Source organism: Balearica regulorum, chromosome 7, assembly GCF_011004875.1.
Source record: "Balearica regulorum gibbericeps isolate bBalReg1 chromosome 7, bBalReg1.pri, whole genome shotgun sequence".
In the NCBI taxonomy this organism is placed as follows: Eukaryota; Metazoa; Chordata; class Aves; order Gruiformes; family Gruidae; genus Balearica; species Balearica regulorum.
Window position 1 is genome coordinate 40,289,780 of NC_046190.1, and position 20,380 is coordinate 40,310,159.

General features: G+C 44.5%; 1 protein-coding gene across 3 annotated transcripts; it reads right to left on the bottom strand.

Moving 5' to 3' along the window:
• Positions 1-1,096: 1,096 nt before the first annotated feature.
• On the bottom strand, positions 1,097-19,936 carry ATAD1 (ATPase family AAA domain containing 1). 3 transcript variants are annotated; one of them, XM_075759036.1, is made up of 10 exons: positions 19,766-19,936; positions 16,394-16,569; positions 14,621-14,719; positions 14,220-14,340; positions 12,401-12,601; positions 11,165-11,271; positions 8,184-8,273; positions 6,037-6,087; positions 3,146-3,282; positions 1,097-2,612 (listed from the first exon to the last, which is right to left on the bottom strand). In XM_075759036.1, coding segments are annotated over exons 1-10 (1,104 nt in total). In that variant the 5' UTR covers positions 19,767-19,936; the 3' UTR covers positions 1,097-2,491. The 3 variants fall into 3 exon arrangements, with proteins under 3 accessions (XP_075615151.1, XP_075615152.1, XP_075615150.1); XM_075759037.1 differs by lacking the exon at positions 19,766-19,936 and adding an exon at positions 18,722-18,877; XM_075759035.1 differs by lacking the exon at positions 19,766-19,936 and adding an exon at positions 18,083-18,582.
• Between the last annotated feature and the right edge of the window lie 444 nt (positions 19,937-20,380).

The window sequence follows — 20,380 nt, forward strand, 5'->3', positions numbered from 1 at the left end:
AGGAGAGGGCTTGGCCCTGCTCTGAGGAGAGGCGGGATCGAAAGGTGAGGAGCATGGACCAACCCGCTGAATTAGATCAGCCATGTTCCTGCAGGATAAACCGTACCCTCTGCTACCGAGCTGCTGGGGGGGGGGGTCTGTGCCCTGGTCAGGACTTCCAACGGGGCAGCTGGAGCAGGCGAATATGGAAAAGTCCTCAGAAAAGTGGAAATGACACTCCAGCTGTGGGAACTGTCCTCAGGGGCAGTTACACCTCTTCAAATCAGTCCCTTAAGCCTGCAGCCACGCGTTGCCGGCAAAGGCGAGGTGCAGCCAGCACACCAACAGCCGGCTTTGGGGAGGAACACGCACAGAGGGGATCAGGGCTCAGCGGGGGAACTACATGTCGTACCCGGCCTCTGCCAACAGCGGAGGGCTCCTTCTATTCCCGCGTGCTCAGCTTGGCATTTAAACTCGCTCGAGGACCCCCCTCACGCTCGCTCACCCTTAGCCGATTCGCACCAGCTGCCCGCGCTGGGCCCTCCCCACATAGGAAGCGCCCGACAAAAGGGAGGAGGCGCAGGACAAGCTGCGTGATTGCGCCAGCCTGGCCTCTCCCCGGTGTAACACCTACCGCGAGGGCTGGGAGAGCTCCAGCGCCGGAGCGGGCACTGGAAACACACGGAATAGCTGGCACGTGCAGAGTTTAAACCGTCTGAGCAACCCCCTCCCAGTGAGCAGCGCTACCAGTGTGTTTAGTTTTACGACTAGTCCTTGAACTCGGCTCTCCCGGAGCAAGTGCCGGCTTGCAGCTCTTTCTGCCCCGTCACTGACGCGACTTGTGGGATTAGCGTTCCACAGCCCAGGCTTTCAGCTGTCGGCAGCCCGGCCTTTTCCGGTGTGCCTCATTTCCTACGGCCTCGTGTTTGAGCAACATGCAGTTACCACAGACCCTTTTCCCCCCCATACCAAAAAGCAAAGTAATTGTTAAATTATTAAAAAACCCCCCATGTTCGTTACCCAAGGCGATGAAATGGGGTTGAACTAAGACCTGCTGCAGCGGGCGCGTGACACAACCAGTGTGGCGGACAAAAGGACACCAGTGAGAAAGCCGTGCTCAGTGGGAATTGCCATCGGCACCCAACACTGTCCGATGGCCGGCGCCAGCCGTCTTTATTTTACTTTGCCGTGCGTTTCGTTTTACACCGTTGCCTTGCTTTCCATGCTCACTCTCCCTCGATAGCTAGCAGAGCTGTGACACAGCGTGCCACCCCCGTGGCGTGAGCAATTCTGATTACAGAGTGGTGCTGAACTGGTGCACAATTCATAATAGTGTAAGAAGAAAAATCAAGTTATTGAAAACCAACTGACAATAACTTTACCAAAAACACCTTTGCGCTTACATTTTTAACCCTTTGCCTTTATCACTACGTAACGTTACATGAATTTACTAAAACTGTTACCAGCAAGTACAGCAGAACATTGCTAAATCACATTTATAAACCCCAAACCCCTTCCCTTCTCTTCAATTCTGCAGGACCAGAGCACGTGACAGAGCAAAACACGACAAGAGGTCCCCCCGCGCCTCAGAGCTTCGCGGTACCGTGCCACAGTGCAGCAGTGCATCTTCCAGAGAGATTCAAATAGCAGCGAGCCCTCGTTGAAATGCGTAATAGATCAGAAAGCCACGACGTCAGAGAGCTTCTAATGAGTGGGGCTTTAGGAAAGAGCGGTTTAAGATTCTACTCCAATTACTCGCATCAAGGGAAAAATAAAAATAAACCCAGCATTCATCTTAAAAAAGCAGAATTCGTATAAAATGAAATATATTCAAACATTTTCAGAGTAGTTTGCTATCTTGACTAAATGGCACCAGCTTTTGAGTGGTCATGTAAAAGAAAAAACCAGTAATGTTTTCAAATTTTGCCTGGAAGTTATTCTAGAAGCAGAATTTCTATCTTCGTATTTGCTGCTAAAAGGAAGAAGTAAATGTGAACCGAGTATCGACGAATATTTAATCTATACATCTTCTGATTTGGTTTGATTCAGTAAGTAGAAAAGATTTTCCATACTCAAGTTATCTACAGGTTATGTCTATATATAAAAAAAAGGTGTGGATATATACATTTAATACATACACACACGCTCGTACGTATATACACAAACTGGAAATGGATGGTCTCCCCTCCACAGCGGTGACGCGCTGAGCCCACGCTTCACCTCGGAACCTGCTTTAAGGCTGCACAGGGTGTCGGTTCTGGGACAAGACACGGGCAGATGCTCTTGGTCTGGGCTGTAATTGTTCCACTTCATGATCTATTGTTACCACCTCTAGTTGTGCACGACGAAGTTTTCAATAACTTAGAATTTGTTGTATAAAAAACAATTCCAGAAACAGAACTCCCTTATTCAAGGAACGTCCCCCGCTCCCACCCCCGTGACATCGTTTTTGCTAACTGATTACAGAAGTCAAACTAAATCACATCAGAAACTGCAAACGCACTCTTTTGTCTTAATCTAAAACAACACCCATCAAAACATTCTGCAGTGTGGCATCCTTCGATTTTCTCATCTTCTCAATTGCCCTCTGGAGATCCTGCTGCTGCACAGGCCGAATTTCATCTTCGTCATGGCTTTAAGAGAGAGAGAGAGAGAGAAAAAAAAGCAAGATGGTGATTCAGGTGCTGGGTAACAGCTGTTCAAACAACGAGAAGTAAGCACTGAAAACAGCAGCTCTGACATGGATCCAAAATTACACGAGAGACGTCCGGGCACGTTATCGCCTGCAGGTATGGGAGACAATCAGAGAAATGTCACAGCAAGTGGAGTTCCGCGCGTCCAAGAGCGTCACCAGCACGTACGCCTGGTAATACAGCGCAGTAAGAACACTCTCTTGTTGGTTCGACACCTTGGAACAAAGAGTCTTATTTTCATAGTCACAACGGAATAAAGGTAACGTATTTGTTGGGGGTTTTTGTTGTATAGAGGCAATTTGTCAAGAAAAAAGAGAGCCTCCTGCTTTCTGTGAGTCACAGCAAGGTTTTTTAAACCTCTACAAATTTGCAACTCAATCAGAAAATACACGCGGTAATTGGGCCGCGTGTAGCACCACGAGCGTTCACAATTGTCATTCAGCGATCGTAACAGACAGAATAAAGACACATACGTCTCTTCTTCACAGGCAGAATTAACATATTCCCTGACACAGAGGAGCGCTGCATCCCGGCACATTTCTTTCAGATCACTGCCTGAGAAGCCGTCAGTCTCTTTAGCAACTTCCAGGAGGTCCACGTGCCTGTCCACCTGTCCAAAACCAAGAGGAATGAGCATGAAAACTCTCAGGTCATTTACCTTGTTCACCGAGGACAAGAAACAGTCACCCCCAAGTATTTTTACCTGCCCTAAGATCTTCTTTTTCAGTCTGGACTTTTTTTGAGAGCTAAAAGACAATTATTTTATTAACTTATGCTTTGAACCCTCCAAGTAGTTCATTTCATTAAATGAAACTGCTGCTTCATCTCAGAAAACTCTGTAGCCGATAAAAAAAAATATAGAGAACATGCAACCGAAAGCGAACCATCATATTGGAATATTTTGTTCCTGTGCGGTTTTGGAAGCCTATAGGATGGCAAAAACTGATCACAGAAATAACGACCCATTTACCCAAATGCCCGCACACGTTTCCGGCAACGGCACCGGGGTTTTTTTGTGAGGGGCTCAATCAGACCACATGTGCGTCTTTTTATCCACAGGCAAGGAGTGCTACCTAAACGGGTCTCCTTTCACAGCCACAGCCCTTTTTTTTTTTTTTTTTTTTTTTTTTACATTCTTTGAAAGAGCGCATTTTGTTTTCATAAACACGTCTTTTGACCAGTGACACAACAAGGCTGCAAAAAGCTCCTGGCGCATTTACGGTTTGCCGTTATGCCTTTCGGTGCGGAACAAGACCCTCAAAAGCAGTCATTCACCACCTCGGCAGCTCAGCTGTCTGCCAAGTTACTGAACAACTGCTCCTGCTTTATACAACCACGAAACGGGGAACTCGGAGGCAAAATACTGTGTCTGACTCCGTGCACTGGATCAGACTGAACTCTTTCCAGCCAAGACCCCACAGTTATTCAGTCCAGTTACAGAATCTCTGATTACAGCCCTTTCCAGCACATTTTCCAACGCATCAGCATTTCCTTTTCAAAAAGTTAAAGCCAAATTAGTCTAATAAAAGGCTGAAATTATGGGATGACTTCTTCTAAGAGGGAAACTATTCCAGGCTGATGAAGGCAAAGCCCCAGGTGTAATCTTTGCTGCTTCCAGCTCCCCCCCCTCAATCCGTGCACTCCCCAGAATAACCGAGGAACGTGCCGGCATCCACTGAGCACCCTTCCAATTCCCCACTGTCCTCCTGCTGCTCTTGAAGGACAAGGGTTACGGTGACACTGTGCTGTTGGCTCCTATCTTGCGCCTGCACTTGAGCCCCAGCTCCCTGACCCGCGGCTCAGCACGCAGTGCTCTGGTTCGGGTCCGGATCGAGCCATCTGGCTCCCCAGGCACGGGAAGGAAGGCAAAAGCGGCATCGAAAGTTCCTCCTACAGACACTGCAGCCTGGCCATCTTGAAGTGCTTTGCTTTAAAGCACGATCCTGCACACAAATACGGAAGCCAGTAACAGTCAGCTGTGCACCTGCAATGCATTTGCTCGACGTGGGGCGGAACGCCATCAAAAATTGAACGGAGCAACGCAACTGGCTACGAAGAAATAGGAAACGGGCATGTTGTGTAGCAGGCATTGGCAAGGATTTCCCTTCAAGTGAGAAAGGAGAAACAAGATTTTAAGACGGGCAAGGAAAACGGAGGGCACGGCCGCGCCTGTCGTGTGAAGAGCTGCCAGGAAGCCTGTCACTCTTGCTGAACATAAGCCAGGCTTGAGAGATCTAACTCCTCCTCCTAAGGGATAACCAATACAGGCTAATTTTTGTTTTTCCCCCCGAAAAATGTTGTGTGTGTGACTTGTGATTTACTGCCAGATGCTTGATATACCTCGTGTTCCTTCAGGTCCGTATTCAGGAGCCAATTTAGATCCCTGCTGAAGGTGCTAAGGCCAAGGTGCTGCAACTCCCAGGCCCAGCTGCCGAGGCAAAGGAGACAGAATCCACTTGCGTGCAAGGGCTGCAGATATTTGGGGAGCCGGAATAAGGGTCTATTATTTGGCATATCTCCCTAACAGATGAAAGAGCTCTTGAAAAGAGATTTGAGTCTGAAATCACCACTTTGCAAGAGACGTTATACTTTGAGATCTTCTGCAAATAGGGCAGCTCTTCCTGCACAACTCCTTTGGCATTTCGTATCAGTTCTGTTCTTCCATCTATGCCTAGTAATTTGCAAAAAAGCCAACCTACATTCTAATCCTACGCAAACAATTCAAAATGACCATGTGCAAAGTAACCTCCCCCATATCTCAGCTATTTGCAATGAGCAGTTGTGATTTTTAGGCCTCTTAAAAAAAACAGTAGTAACAATATCTATAGTAGTTTTCCTCTAACGGAAACAGGAACTAGGGATCAAAAGTGCAAAAAGCAGCACTGTCAAAAAGTGTCATTGCTCCTTTCTTGACTTGAGCCTGTATGGAGTTTAAAAAAAATTAGGCCTCTCTTTTCCCTGCGTAATGATGTCTTGAAATTTCTTTCACTGATCAAAGTGATTTCCAAACATGATTCGCCTTCAGCATCTTTAGAGAGATAAATACATTATCTTCTTATATAACAAGAAAATGGAGACAGAGAAATTAAGTAATTTTTCTCGGAGATGGTGATTCACCACAAAATCCAAGCCTGCTGCTCTGACTGAGGCTCATGCTTAAACCAGTACGCAACTCTACTGCTTTAATTTAACACCACACCTAAAACCACAAAAGATTCCTAAGTTATAATCAGAAATACCCTGGTAGATAATCTCTACGTTACCCCAAGACAGTCAATTATAAAACATGTTTTCTACAACTCCAGAGCTTGCACTCATGAAAACAGTAATACAGCAAATTAACCATTAAAAGAAGTCTACTTACATTTTCGTTTTTCAAAATTAGCTTCAAGATTGCTTCTCTTTGTTTCAGAGCCTTAAACAAAAGAGATCAAAGTTACTAGAGTACAAAAATAAACGTACGTAACACCTATCAATTTTGCAGCGTATAGGCTCTCACAATTCAGTGACACGAGCTGATCCCTCAAACAGGATGTGATACACACTGAGGAAACCCATCTGATGGCAAATCACTCAGCAAAACGAGACCTAGGGCACTCTGACTCCAGGAGCACGTGAAAATAAACATTCGAGCATACACATTTACCCCAACTACAGGGAAAGGGAAAAGGCGCTGTCTTACTATGCCCTAGATGAAGGCAGCCGTCTCCAAAGATTTCCTATCATCTTTAACGGAGGGCTGACTCTCTAGATCTAGGGGATGCTCTCAATACTTTGCTAAACCAGATGAAGAGGATAAACTGTTCTGCTTAAAAAAAAAAAAATTAATTCTACAGATGGTGCTTGGGAAATTTTAAGCAATATAAATCATGTACTGTAATGAGGTTACTGAAAGAAACAGTTATGTCCTGAGCATATCCTTACCAGCAAGGTAAAACACAGGCAGCAAAGAGACAGGTTTTTTGTTTCTCCAAAACCAAACTTGTCCTCAACTCACTTTCATTGTTAAAAAGGGAAAAAACCGCCCCATAGATACTCTGGCAGCTAAACAGTTGATACTCTGTCTCAAAAGATACTTTTCCTGTTTCCTTCTGCCTTGCAGATAATTTCTTATGAGCAATTTTGGGCATTTTCATCTCAAACGTAGTTATGAAATCTGCAAGGCTTTAGCTACTCCGCAGCAATACCTGTGCAAACTTCCCATCCACAGCACATGAATTATCTCGGCCCTCAATAAAAGACTCGTAACCAATCTTGGTTGTATCAAAGTGCCACAGACAAGAACAAGAGACAAGCTGTAAGGTCATGGTATGGCTGTAGCGGGGTAAGGAAAGTTACGTGCCTGTGCCCTGAACAACACCTCCTGTTGTAACTCTGGTCCTGGGAGAGGGAGACAACCCCTGTAATACCCCGAGGCACTGTTACCTGCGGGTAATTCATCCTTCTAACAACGGTTCTTGATAGAAAGACACGATAAAGTACTAAAATACACATCCTTGCCCCTTACTAATTCAAGGAGAACTTGAAGATGAGTAAGGTGTATGAAAACCTGTGAGCAGGCATCGCAGAAAAGCAGTTAGTGGGTCATAAATGCTTTGTTTCGAAAAGTATCCGCCCACAAGGAGTGAAAGCCAGTTCAAACAAGATGGGTCTGGGAACATGACTACTCTCTTGCACAATCAAGAGCTTCACTCCTCCAGTTTTGTCTCTAAGTTTCTGCAAAAAGTGAATAACGAAGGCTATTTCTGTAGCCAGAAGGGAATACCGACAACCACGACTGAACTCTTTATACTATTGATACAAAAAGATCTTGTGATATCTCTAAGTGTTTGAAGGCGACTAAAATACCTTGAAAAGGATGGCAATCGCAAAATTTATAGTAAGGGTAACCTTGTGATGGCTGGCCTAATTGATAAAGACCTTAATTACTGCCTGTTTGGCATAAATCGTAATCGGAATAAAAACGGTTTTCCAGGTTGCTTGCGGTGCCTGACTGTGGCAAGGCTTGAGCAGAATGTAGGCTTTGGCACGCAGATTTCATTCCCTCTTCTCTCCTTCTCTTCTAAATACTGTGTTATCGAGAAGGTATAAATGATAGTCAATATGTACCGGCTGCTTGGTACTATCCGATCTGGGTGCCACTCTCCCCGTAGGCAAGTGTGCGCAGTCACTTTTGTGCTTTTTGTGACAGTTTTCAAGTTAAGACTAAGCTCTTTCCAGAGGGGAGCGTCTAAGCCTCTCCATTCTTACAGATGAAGAAAATGGGTGGGAAGCTCTCAGAACACACGGGGTTGTTTCAGATAAAAGACCCAAGCAATCAATATTTCTGTGAGAAACTTCACCTTAAAAAGCAAAGTTATGTATGTGGTTCTAAAAACCTAAAGCCAGACCAAAATAATACAGTATTCCTTTAAAAAAACCAAACCAGAGACGTGCGTTTCTTGGCTGATGAGGCACCTGCCCGTAGCTCAGCTACCAGCACACTGTTCAGGCAAACCTGGCATGACTTACAGGTTGGTTGATATGAAACCGGGTCGGCATTCTTCTCATGATTGCAGAGTCAAGATCCTGAGGACGGTTGGTGGCTCCCATTACTATTACCTGCGTGCACCAACAGAAAAAACGAGTCAGCCTGGAACCAGCCTTTGAAAACATCACCCTATTGGAGTTTCAAAACCAAACGTGTGACTGATTCTTCCACACTTTATCAAGAACATCGACAGTTAAAGAAGTTACGTAAGGTTTCTTGGTACTGATTTCAGCAACTGGATTTAAACAGGCAGCTTAAGAGAGCACTGGTACCACAGAGTACCATCTGGGTGGAGATTTTTACATTAGTGTGAAGCCTTCTGAGCCCAATTTGAAAGTTCAAACTCTAAGCAGTAACCCAAAACTCCTGCTTGTAAGTCCTGGCGATGTCTCTTTAGTTCCTGGTGGTCCAGAAGGAACTTGAAAGGAGGTGTTTTGATAAGGTACTAAAAAATGTGGCATTTTTGTGCTATGTTGAAAAAAGAAAAGCCATCAGTTCACCAGGATGACCAAACTGGCAGCTTTTGCATGCACTAAAATGTTGGGGGTTTTTTTACTGTTAAAAAAAAAAGCATTACAAGTCAGTAAGAACCTATATGCACCGGTCTACCGTAACAGCAGCGCATTAGATGTGTACAAGCCAAGTTCAAAACAAGGAGAGTATCTACCTCTTTTGACCGCATTCCAGTTATTAGCTAAAGAACAAATTTACTTTCCATTCACATCAGCCTCATTTTCTCATTTGTTATTGTAAGTTATGTACATTGTAAACACCCAGTCACAAAAGTGAAAAATGTCAGGGAAATTAATCTCCTATCAATACAGTTTCCTGACGTGCTTCTGGTCTTTTGTCCGGGGTCACTGTTCCGCAGCCAGCCCTGGCAGCTCCAGCAGCCCCTGGCCAGCCTGGGTTGCGTGTCGCGGAGCAGAGTCACCCTGCCACCTAGAGGCTTCATTATATGGTGGCAAAGCGCTACGCACAGAAAAAAGTCAAAATGTGCATTTTTTGCCAGGGCTCCGGCAGTCTTCACCTTCTAGAAGGCATTATGTATGAGCGCTTTGCTCTTGCCTGCGTGCTAAACGCGCTGAAGTTTGGCTGAGCTGCCTCTTGCAAAGACGCATCGCTGCACCCACGCTGTCTGCATCAAGGTTTGACGTGGGACACAGTGCTGTTCCCTCTGCGCCACCGGAGCCGAGGAGCCTTCCCAAAACCAGCTTTGTCTGCAGGTTCTGTGATTGTGTGCACACATGCAGCTGTACAGGCTTCAAGCTGTCCCTTCAAGCAGCACAGCTCTGTTTTCCAGGCACGGTGCCCCAAGTTCCTGGCGGGACTCAAGACTATCCCCTTGGCAGGTTTAGCCCAAAGCTGAACAGGCTTTTCAGGTGCAATCAACACAGGAACAAATAACATTCATCACAACACTTATTTACCATTTCCTCCTAGCATTTGGAATTTTTGTTACTGTAACAAAAGCCAAATTTAATCCTTATTCAAAGGAAATTTGTTTGGCAAGAATCAGACAAGCAACCCAAAGCTCCCAAGTAAACATTTGTAATTAACAAAAGAGCCCAGTGAGCTGGCTGTCAAAACCCGAGACAATGCAAACGTCAAAACATCGCTTAAAGAACACTTCCTGAATTGCAATGACATCTCGGGGAGGAGCCTGAAACACGGTACCGACTGAAAAACTCCCCAGAACCCTGAATCGACCCCTGGGGTGCCTCCAGCCGATGGCTTGCGTCACGTTTTACTTCGGTGGCTCCCTACCCCGCAGGGGCACACGAGCAGGGGACAAGAGTGACTTGTGCAGGCTCTGCACGCTGAACTCAAGAGACGGGTAAGACCACGTATCGCCTTACTGCGAGGAACGAACAATTTGACTTGCTCCGAGAAGTTGTCACGATGTTGGGAAAAAAAGATAATACGTTCAAACATGGGAAGAAACGTGTGCTTGCAAGATCGTATTAGCTTCCAGTTAAGCGTTCATACCGTTGGCCTCCTGTTAATGGTAAGCAAACATTCTGCTTTGTGTCCTAATCAGTTTTTTAAAAGTCAACTGAAAAGTATCTTTAGTACAAGCTTGACAGAGGAGGAAAAGCAGATTTTACAAAGAAAGAACTAATGGAGGTCAGAGCATTGGAATCCATTCACAGAAAAATACAGATTAAAAAGGCTGAAAATTTTAATCTGGAGAATAAACATCATTTTTAAAGGCCTTAAATAGATTGCTCCAGGTGACAGTTCAGGAACGTACCAAGCAGGCTTTTGTCTACGGTAAGTTCAAGTTATTTATTTCATAAATGGCTTTTGTTTGTTTGTTTTTACAGCACCAGCAGCTTTTGTATTTTTTTTTCCCCCTCTCCAAAATACAACACTTCTGCTGAGATTACGGGAGGGCTGCAGAAGCGTACAGGAATACCGGAATGGAAGCATGGCTCCATTTAATAGAACTTGTCTTTTGATAACATCAACTTCTCTACCCTTTCAGATTAACTCCAGAGTCTAGTGCTTGTCTAATGCTAGTCTAATGCTTTTCTGGAAACAAACCAACCAACCTGCAACCGGGATGAATACTCAGATCTTTCAATACCTTTCCAAAAATCAAAGATTCGCTTCACCTGAAGAAAATACTGTTGACAAAATGTTTTTCAAAACAGTTTAAAAATTCCCAATTTTGGCAGCTCAAACTATACAGCTATATTATTGAGACTTAAGACACTTCTGAAAATAACACCTCTTAATTAAAACCAAAACACCTACAAAAACAGTCTGCTCAAGAAGAACAATGATCTATTAACATGACTCGTCTCATTCCCGTAACGTTCTGTTAATCTGTGAGAGGTAAAGACGCTCTTTTGGCCATGATTACCACCTGCAATCGGCTCCTCTTCCCAGATGGCTCGATGCACAGTAACTGAGAGGGAAGAATCCCGTTACTTTTCTCGTCATCCTTTGTACTTACTTGGCAGTTATAATCAGTGTCCAGTCCATCCCACAGACTCATGAACTGAGCTTTCATCATAGCTGTAGCTTCATGGTCGGAACTTGACCGACTTCGTAAGAAGGAATCTGTATCAAAGGATTCAGTAAAGCAGTTTACTTTCAATCCTGCCACAGAAACTACGCTGTTTGATTTCTCGTGTGCAGACTTGTGCTATTCCCTTATAAATATTTTTTAAAAATGTTGTCAATAAATGAAAAATATTTCTTATGATGAAGAATAGGAAAGTGGAATTTCACATTTTAAAGCACATCTGTTAAATTACATCACACAAGTACATGCCTATCGCATGAGACTGTCCCAAATCCTGTGCTCCAAGTTTTCACTTTCCTGAATTCATGGAAAGTGTAATTTTCACCTTAATTTCTCATGCAAAGATAGAAGCATAGCATAGTCTGGCAAGCTAGAGGACACCAAAGCACAGGAGAACAGCAAGCTGCAGGACTGACGTAAAGTAGGCTATACGCTTCGTTACGCAGAGCTCTAACTCTGCCAGTGGTTGCCTAAAGAATTTCCAACAGCTAGGAAAACACCACATTTTTCACTCCTGTACAGAAGGATAAAAAGCATCTTCACGATGCCCCTTCAGAAGAAACCTAGACTGTGGAAAGGCTAACAGCTTCATCAGGCTGTTACAAGCCGCTCTAGGAAGTGCCAGTGCTACGAGACAACGAGCAATTGTAACTGAACTGCTCACATTCACACGACTAAAACACTAATGCGACAAGTCCAGATGTGCTGAACTACTGGCACCTTTGCTCTCTTCCCAAGTGAAGTTCCCCTCCTACTTCTTCAGCCTTATTAAAATATTCCTGAGCTCTCCTAAACCCATGTTTTATTTTCCATTACGTGCCCTCACAGCAGAAGCATTGAATTGTATGGGTGATGGGTTTCCTGAATAAGTAGTTCCCTTGACAGAAGAAAAGCTTTCCTCATGAACCACCTTAGCCCAACCAAAAATAAGCAGCAACTTGTTCTACTTGTAATTTCCTCCACTAACACGAGGAAGGAATACACTGTTTTTCCTAATTTGCCACCATTACTTTACAATACTATTTATATTCCTAAACCTTGTTCCATTATCACTCCTTTTAAGGAACAGAGGACAGTAGATCAATATACCCATCGACTCGACGCTACAGTTTAATGTCATTCTGCTATAGTTACCAAAAAAAAAAAAAAAAAAAGGATTTTTACCTATTTCGTCAATAAAAATGATGGACGGTTGGAGCTTTACAGCAAGAGAGAAGACAGCTGCAGCCAGTTTCTGAGACTCCCCGTACCACTTGTCCGTCAGCGTTGAAGGCTGGAGATTAATAAATCGACAACCTGCTTCCTTTGCTGTAGCTTTGGCGATCAGCGTTTTGCCACAGCCAGGAGGGCCATAGAGAAGTACTCCTGAAAAAGTAGCAGTGTTAATGCTCGCTGTACAGAAAACATGCTTTGGTACGACAGACCTGATAGTGTCCAGGCTTGTAATGTATTCAAGTTTTAGGAGATAAGAAACCAACATACACAGTGTTCCATCAAATCAAATACAGAGGTATTTAAGATATCATTAGAAAATTAAAGCTAAGAATATCTAAAGACAGGTACGGTGAAATTGAAGGGAGACATTTATCTGAAATATGACTGTTTTATTACTGTGGCTATAAAGGTTACATAAAATTAAAACCCTATTTATTTCCTGTAAGCATTTGACAGGCCTTGCTTATAGCCAGTTTCAGCCTTGCTAATAAAACTTAGCACGGGGGGGGAAGCGTCCACAAACATTTTAAACAAATTACCCAAAATTAAATATGACATATTATTTTTAAACTTGTCATAGTGAAAGAATTCACAGCAGTGTTTTTCTAACATAGTTGTAAAGAAAACAATTCAAAGAAAAAACAAACAAGCCTGAAACACAGAGAATTCCTAGATTAGGGGTTTTTTCTGTTCGTGTGACTGACAACCACAAACGTAATTACTCTGAAGCAATGCTTCCCATTAGCACACAGTACAAGCCACTAATAAAACCGAGGAGTCTGCCCTACATGGGAAGTCTGCTTTGAAAAGATAAATAAAAAATAATTTTTTCCTTCAGCTTATTAGATCATGACATTGAAGTAATTTTCCAGGCAGTTTCAATTTGTGACTTAAACAGAAAGTAGCCTGGAAAAACTAAACCAGTTACAAAAGTGCTTCATTTTCTATCACTTAGTACACGAAACTGAGACCGTCACAGATATATTTAATTAATGTAATGAACAGTTTTCAGAGAATTTTCAGAAGACAATATTCCAAGGATCAGAGCAGTAAAGATAAACTTTGGCATTTTGTCCAATGTTTTAGGTTCATATTCTACTCGTCTGCAGTAACATACAGCAAATATGGCTGTAAGCATTCCGACAGCGAGAGTCCAACTTCTGTTTTACTGTTGGAAAGTTATTTTGTCACCTGCCGGTTTCCTTACTGCCTCAATACTGTGCAACTCAGCTCCGGAGAAAATCAAGGGATCTCCAGAATAAAAAATGGGATTTCTGTCTCTTTGAATGACTGGAATCTCTAGGACTGGAATGGAGAGATGTCTGGCAAGATTAGCTTACATTGACGTCTCATGTTTACGACTGATGTTTCTATGATACCGTAGAAATATTAACCAAGCGTACAAAGCTGTACAGCAGAGTTAGAGCTCACCTCTGCCACAGGACAAGATGGGGTACAAGATGAAAAAAAAAAAATAAATTCGACAATTTAGGCAGTTAAAAATGCAGCCTACATAGATAAGCAGACCAAAATGTAAAATCAATAACTGAAAAGCAATTATTGCTGCATTATTAAGATGAAACTTATTCACTAGCAATTGATTTCACGGCAAGAGAAGAGGAAAAACCTGAGGGTTTTCCCTGGCATCAGCCCTAACGGTTGCACTTTGGACTGGCAACCCACTTCCTCTTTCCTTTATGGGTAATTGTAACCTTTTTTTTTTTTTTTAATAATACCAACATATAAATCCGTAACGTTTCCTTCCTACCTTTTGGTGGCTGTAAGAGCCTGGAATTCTCAAACAAATATTTCTTCTTGATAGGCAAAATGACAGTGTCTTTCAAATCTGTAATAACATCATCTAAGCCTGCAATATCACTCCAGGTTACCTGATATGGAAAAACAGTATTAGAAATTATTATTGTTGTCCCTGCCAACAAAAAATACCCACAAGCTTAAAAGTAGTGCAAGGCCTCAAAATAAAAAGGACAAGTGATTAAAAAAACTCTGCTCTCAACGATGAAACTTTAGTTTTAAATTGCGGAAATATTTTCTATGTATTTCCATATATAGATATATATATGACAAATAATGTCACCCAAAGTCAAAATCAAGATCTTCCATGTATGAAGTGCTTTCATCAGAGTAACACAGAAAAGAGTTTCTTACATGCATGCTAAGTGGGTCTACGAGATGTGCTGCAATACTCATTTCATATTCAGTAAGCTTGACATTTTTCACTCCGATTTGCTTCATTAGTTTTTCAGCCTGGGGGAAATAAAATGCCAAGAAAAATCAGCGAAAGAAACTGAATATTTAATTCAAAAATTAGTTTTTAAGGAACTGCTATTTGGAGTCTGAAAAGCTTATCCGTAAGCCATGTTTGAAAAGACCTTAAATCCGTCTGAAGTATAAGGTTCTGCTATTTCCTAATGACTTCTTGTCACTTGAGTGAAATTAAGTCATATGTCTCAGTTCCCATCAAATAAGTGTCACACCAGCCCTCCCACCACCAAATCCACAAGTCCTACATGATGATCTGAAAAGCAACCCAAATAAACATTAAAACACGGAGCTTGCTGTTCAGAACACGTCTGCAGACACACAGGTAACCTCAGTACAAAATCATTTCCATGATCTGTAACGGGAGTTTCCAAAGCTGATACAGGCACGTTACACTTAAAAAAAAAGCCCAGCGGTCCTTACAAACGTTGTATAGGATTCAGATGAAAAGCCTGAAGCTTGTTATTAAATAGAACTCTATAGAGGTCTTTCATGTGCTTAATTATCTTCATTCACAACCCTGCAAACAATACACACGCACTTTAAAGAGAAATAAAATTGTGTTATTATAAAAAGCATGCCCCCCTCCCCGACCTCCACAGCACTGTATCAAGGAGAGATTCGTATATTTTTAAGGAAAAACCAACAGATAATTCACAGAAGCCAGTCGATTTTTTCTATGTATTCAATGTTTTCTTTTTCCCCTATTTAAAAGGAAAAGTCATTTGTTGTGTCAACACGCTTTCACAATTCAGTTTCTCTTTATACTCAAACTTTGCGGTTAAGTCCGACATGCTTTTGGAATACTGCAACCTCTTATATAACAGCTGGCACTAGCACAGATTGTGAAAGTCGATTTCCAAAGTGGGGCCAATTTTTTAACTAAAGATTTCATTAAAAAAGAAAACCCACTGAAAAGAGCATCAGGTTGCTCAAAATTGCTGTTTGAATCTGTGAAATCTGTGTCAGCCAGAAAACAACAAAAAAAAAAAGCTGCAACATTTCCTTCAATAATTTCCAAAGGAAACACTTAACTTTTGGTTCTGAAATGCACCTAAATCTCTTCTCAAAGCATTAACTCTCAGGAATCTCCCCTTTCCAGGGTATTTTGACTGCTACTGGACGTGGGGGAGAACAGAGGGAGATGGACAAAGTGCAAGTTATTCTTAAAAAGGTATTTGGACAGTGGTGTTCCGCTTTGTCACGAGCAACTACAGTCCCTGCCTCTGCCATTACGTTGCCAAAAAGCAGCAGAGAATTAAGTTACTTCTGCTCAAGGTTTTAAAAATCAAGCAAGAGACTGATGAGAGCATTATTTAACACGACTGCTGCTTAGCAAAGTTGTCAGAAGGAGCAACGGCGCTGGGACCACACACTCGCAGATCATTAGAGACATCGTGCTCACCAGCCCAACAGTTTTTTCACCACTTCAAGCTAGAAATTTTAACTTGTTATAAAGTGTAAGCACTGAAAACACTAACAGCCTAGATCCTGCGATTTAAAAAAAAAAATACTTTTTAAAAAATTTTTTATTCCACATGCTTTTGTAAATCATTCCGTTGGTTATTGCAAGTCCAGTTTACAGTTAGCAGACTTCTTTGTACGAACAGTAATGAACGAGCCAGCGTTTCACAGAAATATTTACAAATAAAATCCTACCTGTTTCTGAGCTTCTACTTTCTGCTTTCTGGTCGGATCAATGGCATCGACCATCCATTTAATGGTAAAATATGTTACAGCCCCAAATATGGTTAAACGAAAAATTAATCCAACCACTTCATTCCGGCTCAGAGGACGTGAAAATGCTTCAGCATGGACCATTTTGCCTCTCAGCACTAAATGTAAAAAGAAAATTAAAGCTGAGAAAATATCTGCCTCGTACTTAAACGCCACTTTATCAAAACTACTTCCCATGCGCACAGTGGGCATAAAGCTCACCGTGAACGCATAATGAAATATCTCAACAATAGCACAACCACGCCGTATAAAACCGCGTGAGATTAAAACGCGCGGCGCTCGCTGTAACGGTGGTATCGTTTCCACTTTCAGTAAGCAGAGAAGAAATGGCAGCAACAATTTGAGGCCTTACTTCTTGATCGACTACATGCAAAAAAGGTCCTGATTTCACTCTTCCCTCAAGAAAGCTGCATTCCTTTCAGCTATACAATACTCTAATAAAGATTACTTTATTTCAAGTAAGTGCCAAGTTTATATTCCCGTTAAGACTGACATTTTGTGACTGTTATCGAGCCCAGAATGCCAAGTCATGGAGACAAAGATAACTACTTTATTTAAACAGGGAGTTCCTTTCCCTAAGAGGAAGTTTAAAGGAAAGGCATCCAACTGCCACATTAAGGAGCAATCGACGACTTGTATTGGAATAAAATGAGGTTAAGAGCCAGAGCCTGCACCTAGCAGAATATATTTGGAGTTATTAATATCCCTGGAAAACTGAAAACGCTGGATGTGGCACACAGCTATCAAGGGAAAAGGCTGGCTGCTGCACAAGCCAAATCCAGAAACTGCAGCACCTTCAAGTTAAGGGAGCGTGCTGCAGAGAGGAAAAACCCCTTCCTAAAACATTGAAAAATTACTTATAAAATTGGGGTCTCCTTTCCCCAGTCCACTTTTGCCCCAGCTGGCGGAGTTTCCGTTTGAGAATCACCAACACTCTCCTCGTTCACCGTCCGACTTTCCTGCTGCAAGGGCAAAAATCAGTGGCAATTCCTTTGGCAGCTTCCGACGCTCCCTGGCTGGTCTCCAACCCGAGCTGTCAGCCAGGGAAAAGCCGGACTACCTACAGCCAAGATATCCTTGAGTTCCCCCTCGCTCAGCTAGCAGCGGCCGTATGTCCACCCCTATTCAACTCAAGGCGATGTCACACCGCAGATTCCGTTTGCAAGGATTCGGCAGGCCGGAATTTGGAGAGGCACCGCAACACGTTTACCAAAAGATGTCAATGGCTCGCTACTATATTCCAGCGTGGATCACTAAAACAGTTTTGGGGTTTTTTTTTAACTCTTTGTTCTCTGTTCAGAAATCTAAAAATCAAGGCGGTCGCTATACCTGCTTGGAAATCAAATAAAATCTGCCTGCTTAGGCATCTAAGAAAGTAATACAGAGCTAGCAGATTCCGCATGTCCTCTTAAGGACATCTTTTCTTTATTAAAATAAAATACATTTCTTAAAATATTCAGTGAGCAACCAAAAAAGCTTAAAAAAAAAAAAAAAGCCACTAAACCCAGTGAACAACCCCGCTGCTTATGCAATCCTTGCCCTGAACGACAACTGTGAGGAAAACCTTTTAACAGGAGAGAATTTCAAGCGTAACCTTTCCAGACGAGGTACCCTGCATACATTTTAGCGTTTGTTTTCCAGGCAGATCGCGGAGATAACGAGAAGGACAGTTAACTGCAGGCCAACCCTAGCTCCGCACGGCTACCGCCGCATTTCGGTGCGGCCCTACCGACACCAAAACGAAACCAAAGGGACAAGCGGGGCTGGTTCCCGCGGCGCGGCCGGAGCAGCGGCCCGGTGGCCGGGAGGAGACCCCCGGCTGCCCCGAGCCCTGAGGCAGGACCCGCCGCTTCCCCTTCAAGGACTCGGCTTCGCCCCCACGCAGCACACACACACCCCCGCCCCGGATGGCGGAGCGGCCCACAGGAACGGGCCGGTTCCCGGCCAGGCCACCCAGACCAACGGCCTCGCCGCAGCTGACAGGAGCGAAGGGGCAGGGCCGCCGAGCCGGCCTCCCGGGCCGCCCGCTGGGCGCCAGCGAGAGCAGGAGGAGGCTTCGGGGAGCGCCCGGCCCCAGCGAGGAGGCGGCGGCCGCCCGGGGCCCGGCCATGGCGGCGCGGTGAGGCGAAGCGGCACCGGTGAGGGCCGGGCCGGCCCCGCCGCCCGTGACCTTCCCGCCGCCAGGCAGGTGCCGACGCGGAGGCGAGAAGCGGCGGGGACGGGCGCTCGTTCTCCCGCCGGGTCACTCACCCCTCGGGCCGGTCTCTCGGACACGCGGCCGGCGGGTCGCGGCGCCGGCCGCACGGGCGGAGGAAGGCGGCGACAGGCGGCGGCGGCAGCAACGCGGGCCCTGGCTCGGCGGCGGCGCGTCCCGCGCTTCCCCTCTCCGGCCGGCTCCCGCCGCCCCGCACGAAGGTTCCGCCCGCCGGCACTGCCGGGCCGGGCCCGGCCCGGCCCTCGGCTCCCAGCCCGCCCGGGCCGGAGCTCCCGCTCCCTCCGGCCGCCGCTCCCCGGCAGCAACAGGGCCTGGCCCCGCACGGGGTCCAAGCCCTGCCCCGCCACCCGCCTCGTAATAAAAACGCTCCGTCCTCCCCTCGGAAACAGCGACATTTCGGAGGTTAATAACTCAAGTTTGGAAAACGCAGCACTCGGCAGATTTGGGATGGTAACAGGGATCAGCCAGAAGGAAAATCGACAAAATTTAAGAATTTGTCAGTAGTTTGCTAAGAGAAACGGAGGTAATAGTTATCCAATTTCAACTTGTAATGAAAAGAGTAACTACACTCTATATATAGTAACAGAAAATTGTCCAGAAAAAGGTTTAAATAAGGAGATCTCTGTAATAAGTGTAATAAATCCAAAGTTTTGACAACTTCTCTTCAACCATTCTGCTCTTGCGTCAATGCCACTGAAGTTTTAAAGCCTTTCAGACCTAGCTTTGCGCCTGAGCGAGACCCAAATTCATCCAGCTCCCCTAAATTAAGCGTCTCAAAACCTTTACGTTGCTGAAGGCTCAACGCAGGACTCGTCTCATTCCAGAAGCCGACCCTACAGAGAAGCCTCCATCCCTCTGGTACCGCTGGAGCTTTCCCTGTTCACACAGACCCAGCCGGGGCGAGGCGTTGCTTTGCCCTACCTTCATCATTCGGCACACTTTTCCGTCAATTTGGGGTTTGCAGCTGTGGAAAAAGAGAACATTTTGGCGGTTTTTTTGGATTGATATTGAAAAATGAGATTGCAAATTCCCCCCCCCCCCAACTGTAAAATTTCAAATCGAATGTATGGATGACTGACTTGTATTCTAGGAGATCGTAGCTCTTGAATACAGGACGAGAAGGTCACCAAAGGGAGCTAGCATAGTTGGAAAACTCATCAGAGAAGGTAAGACGAAGGCTGTAGATACTGTTTTGCTTCTGACCGCTGGGTGCTTTGCTAGAAGAGATGTTATTTTTGGTGAAGTTCATTCTCCAGTTCAGTGCAGGCTGACCAGAGCTTTGCCAGTGACCTGAACAGGAGCAAGATGGCAAAGGAGCGGTCTATTAAAATTGGAAGGGTCTGTGGTGGTTGGAGGTAGGAAGGGGGTCTGCAAGGCACAGGGAACAACAAAACACAGAGAGAGGGAATATGGATCAAGTGAAATAAACAGAAAGCAAGGCAAAGGGTACGGAAAGAACAAAACGAGGGATGGGAAAGTGAAGAACAAGCCGGAGGAAAGGGGATGCCTCAGAACAGCTGCATAATTGGGCAAAAGTATGTAGTGGTTTCTCCCCAAAGCCTCTTCCAAGCTTCACCAACTTGCAGGTGAAAGACTTCCTGAGTCAGAGGATGCGTTGTATTTTACAGCCAATTCTTTTCACGAATTTGTCTGCTCTCTCCTCAGAAACTTTGGGCATCTGCGGCATTTTATAG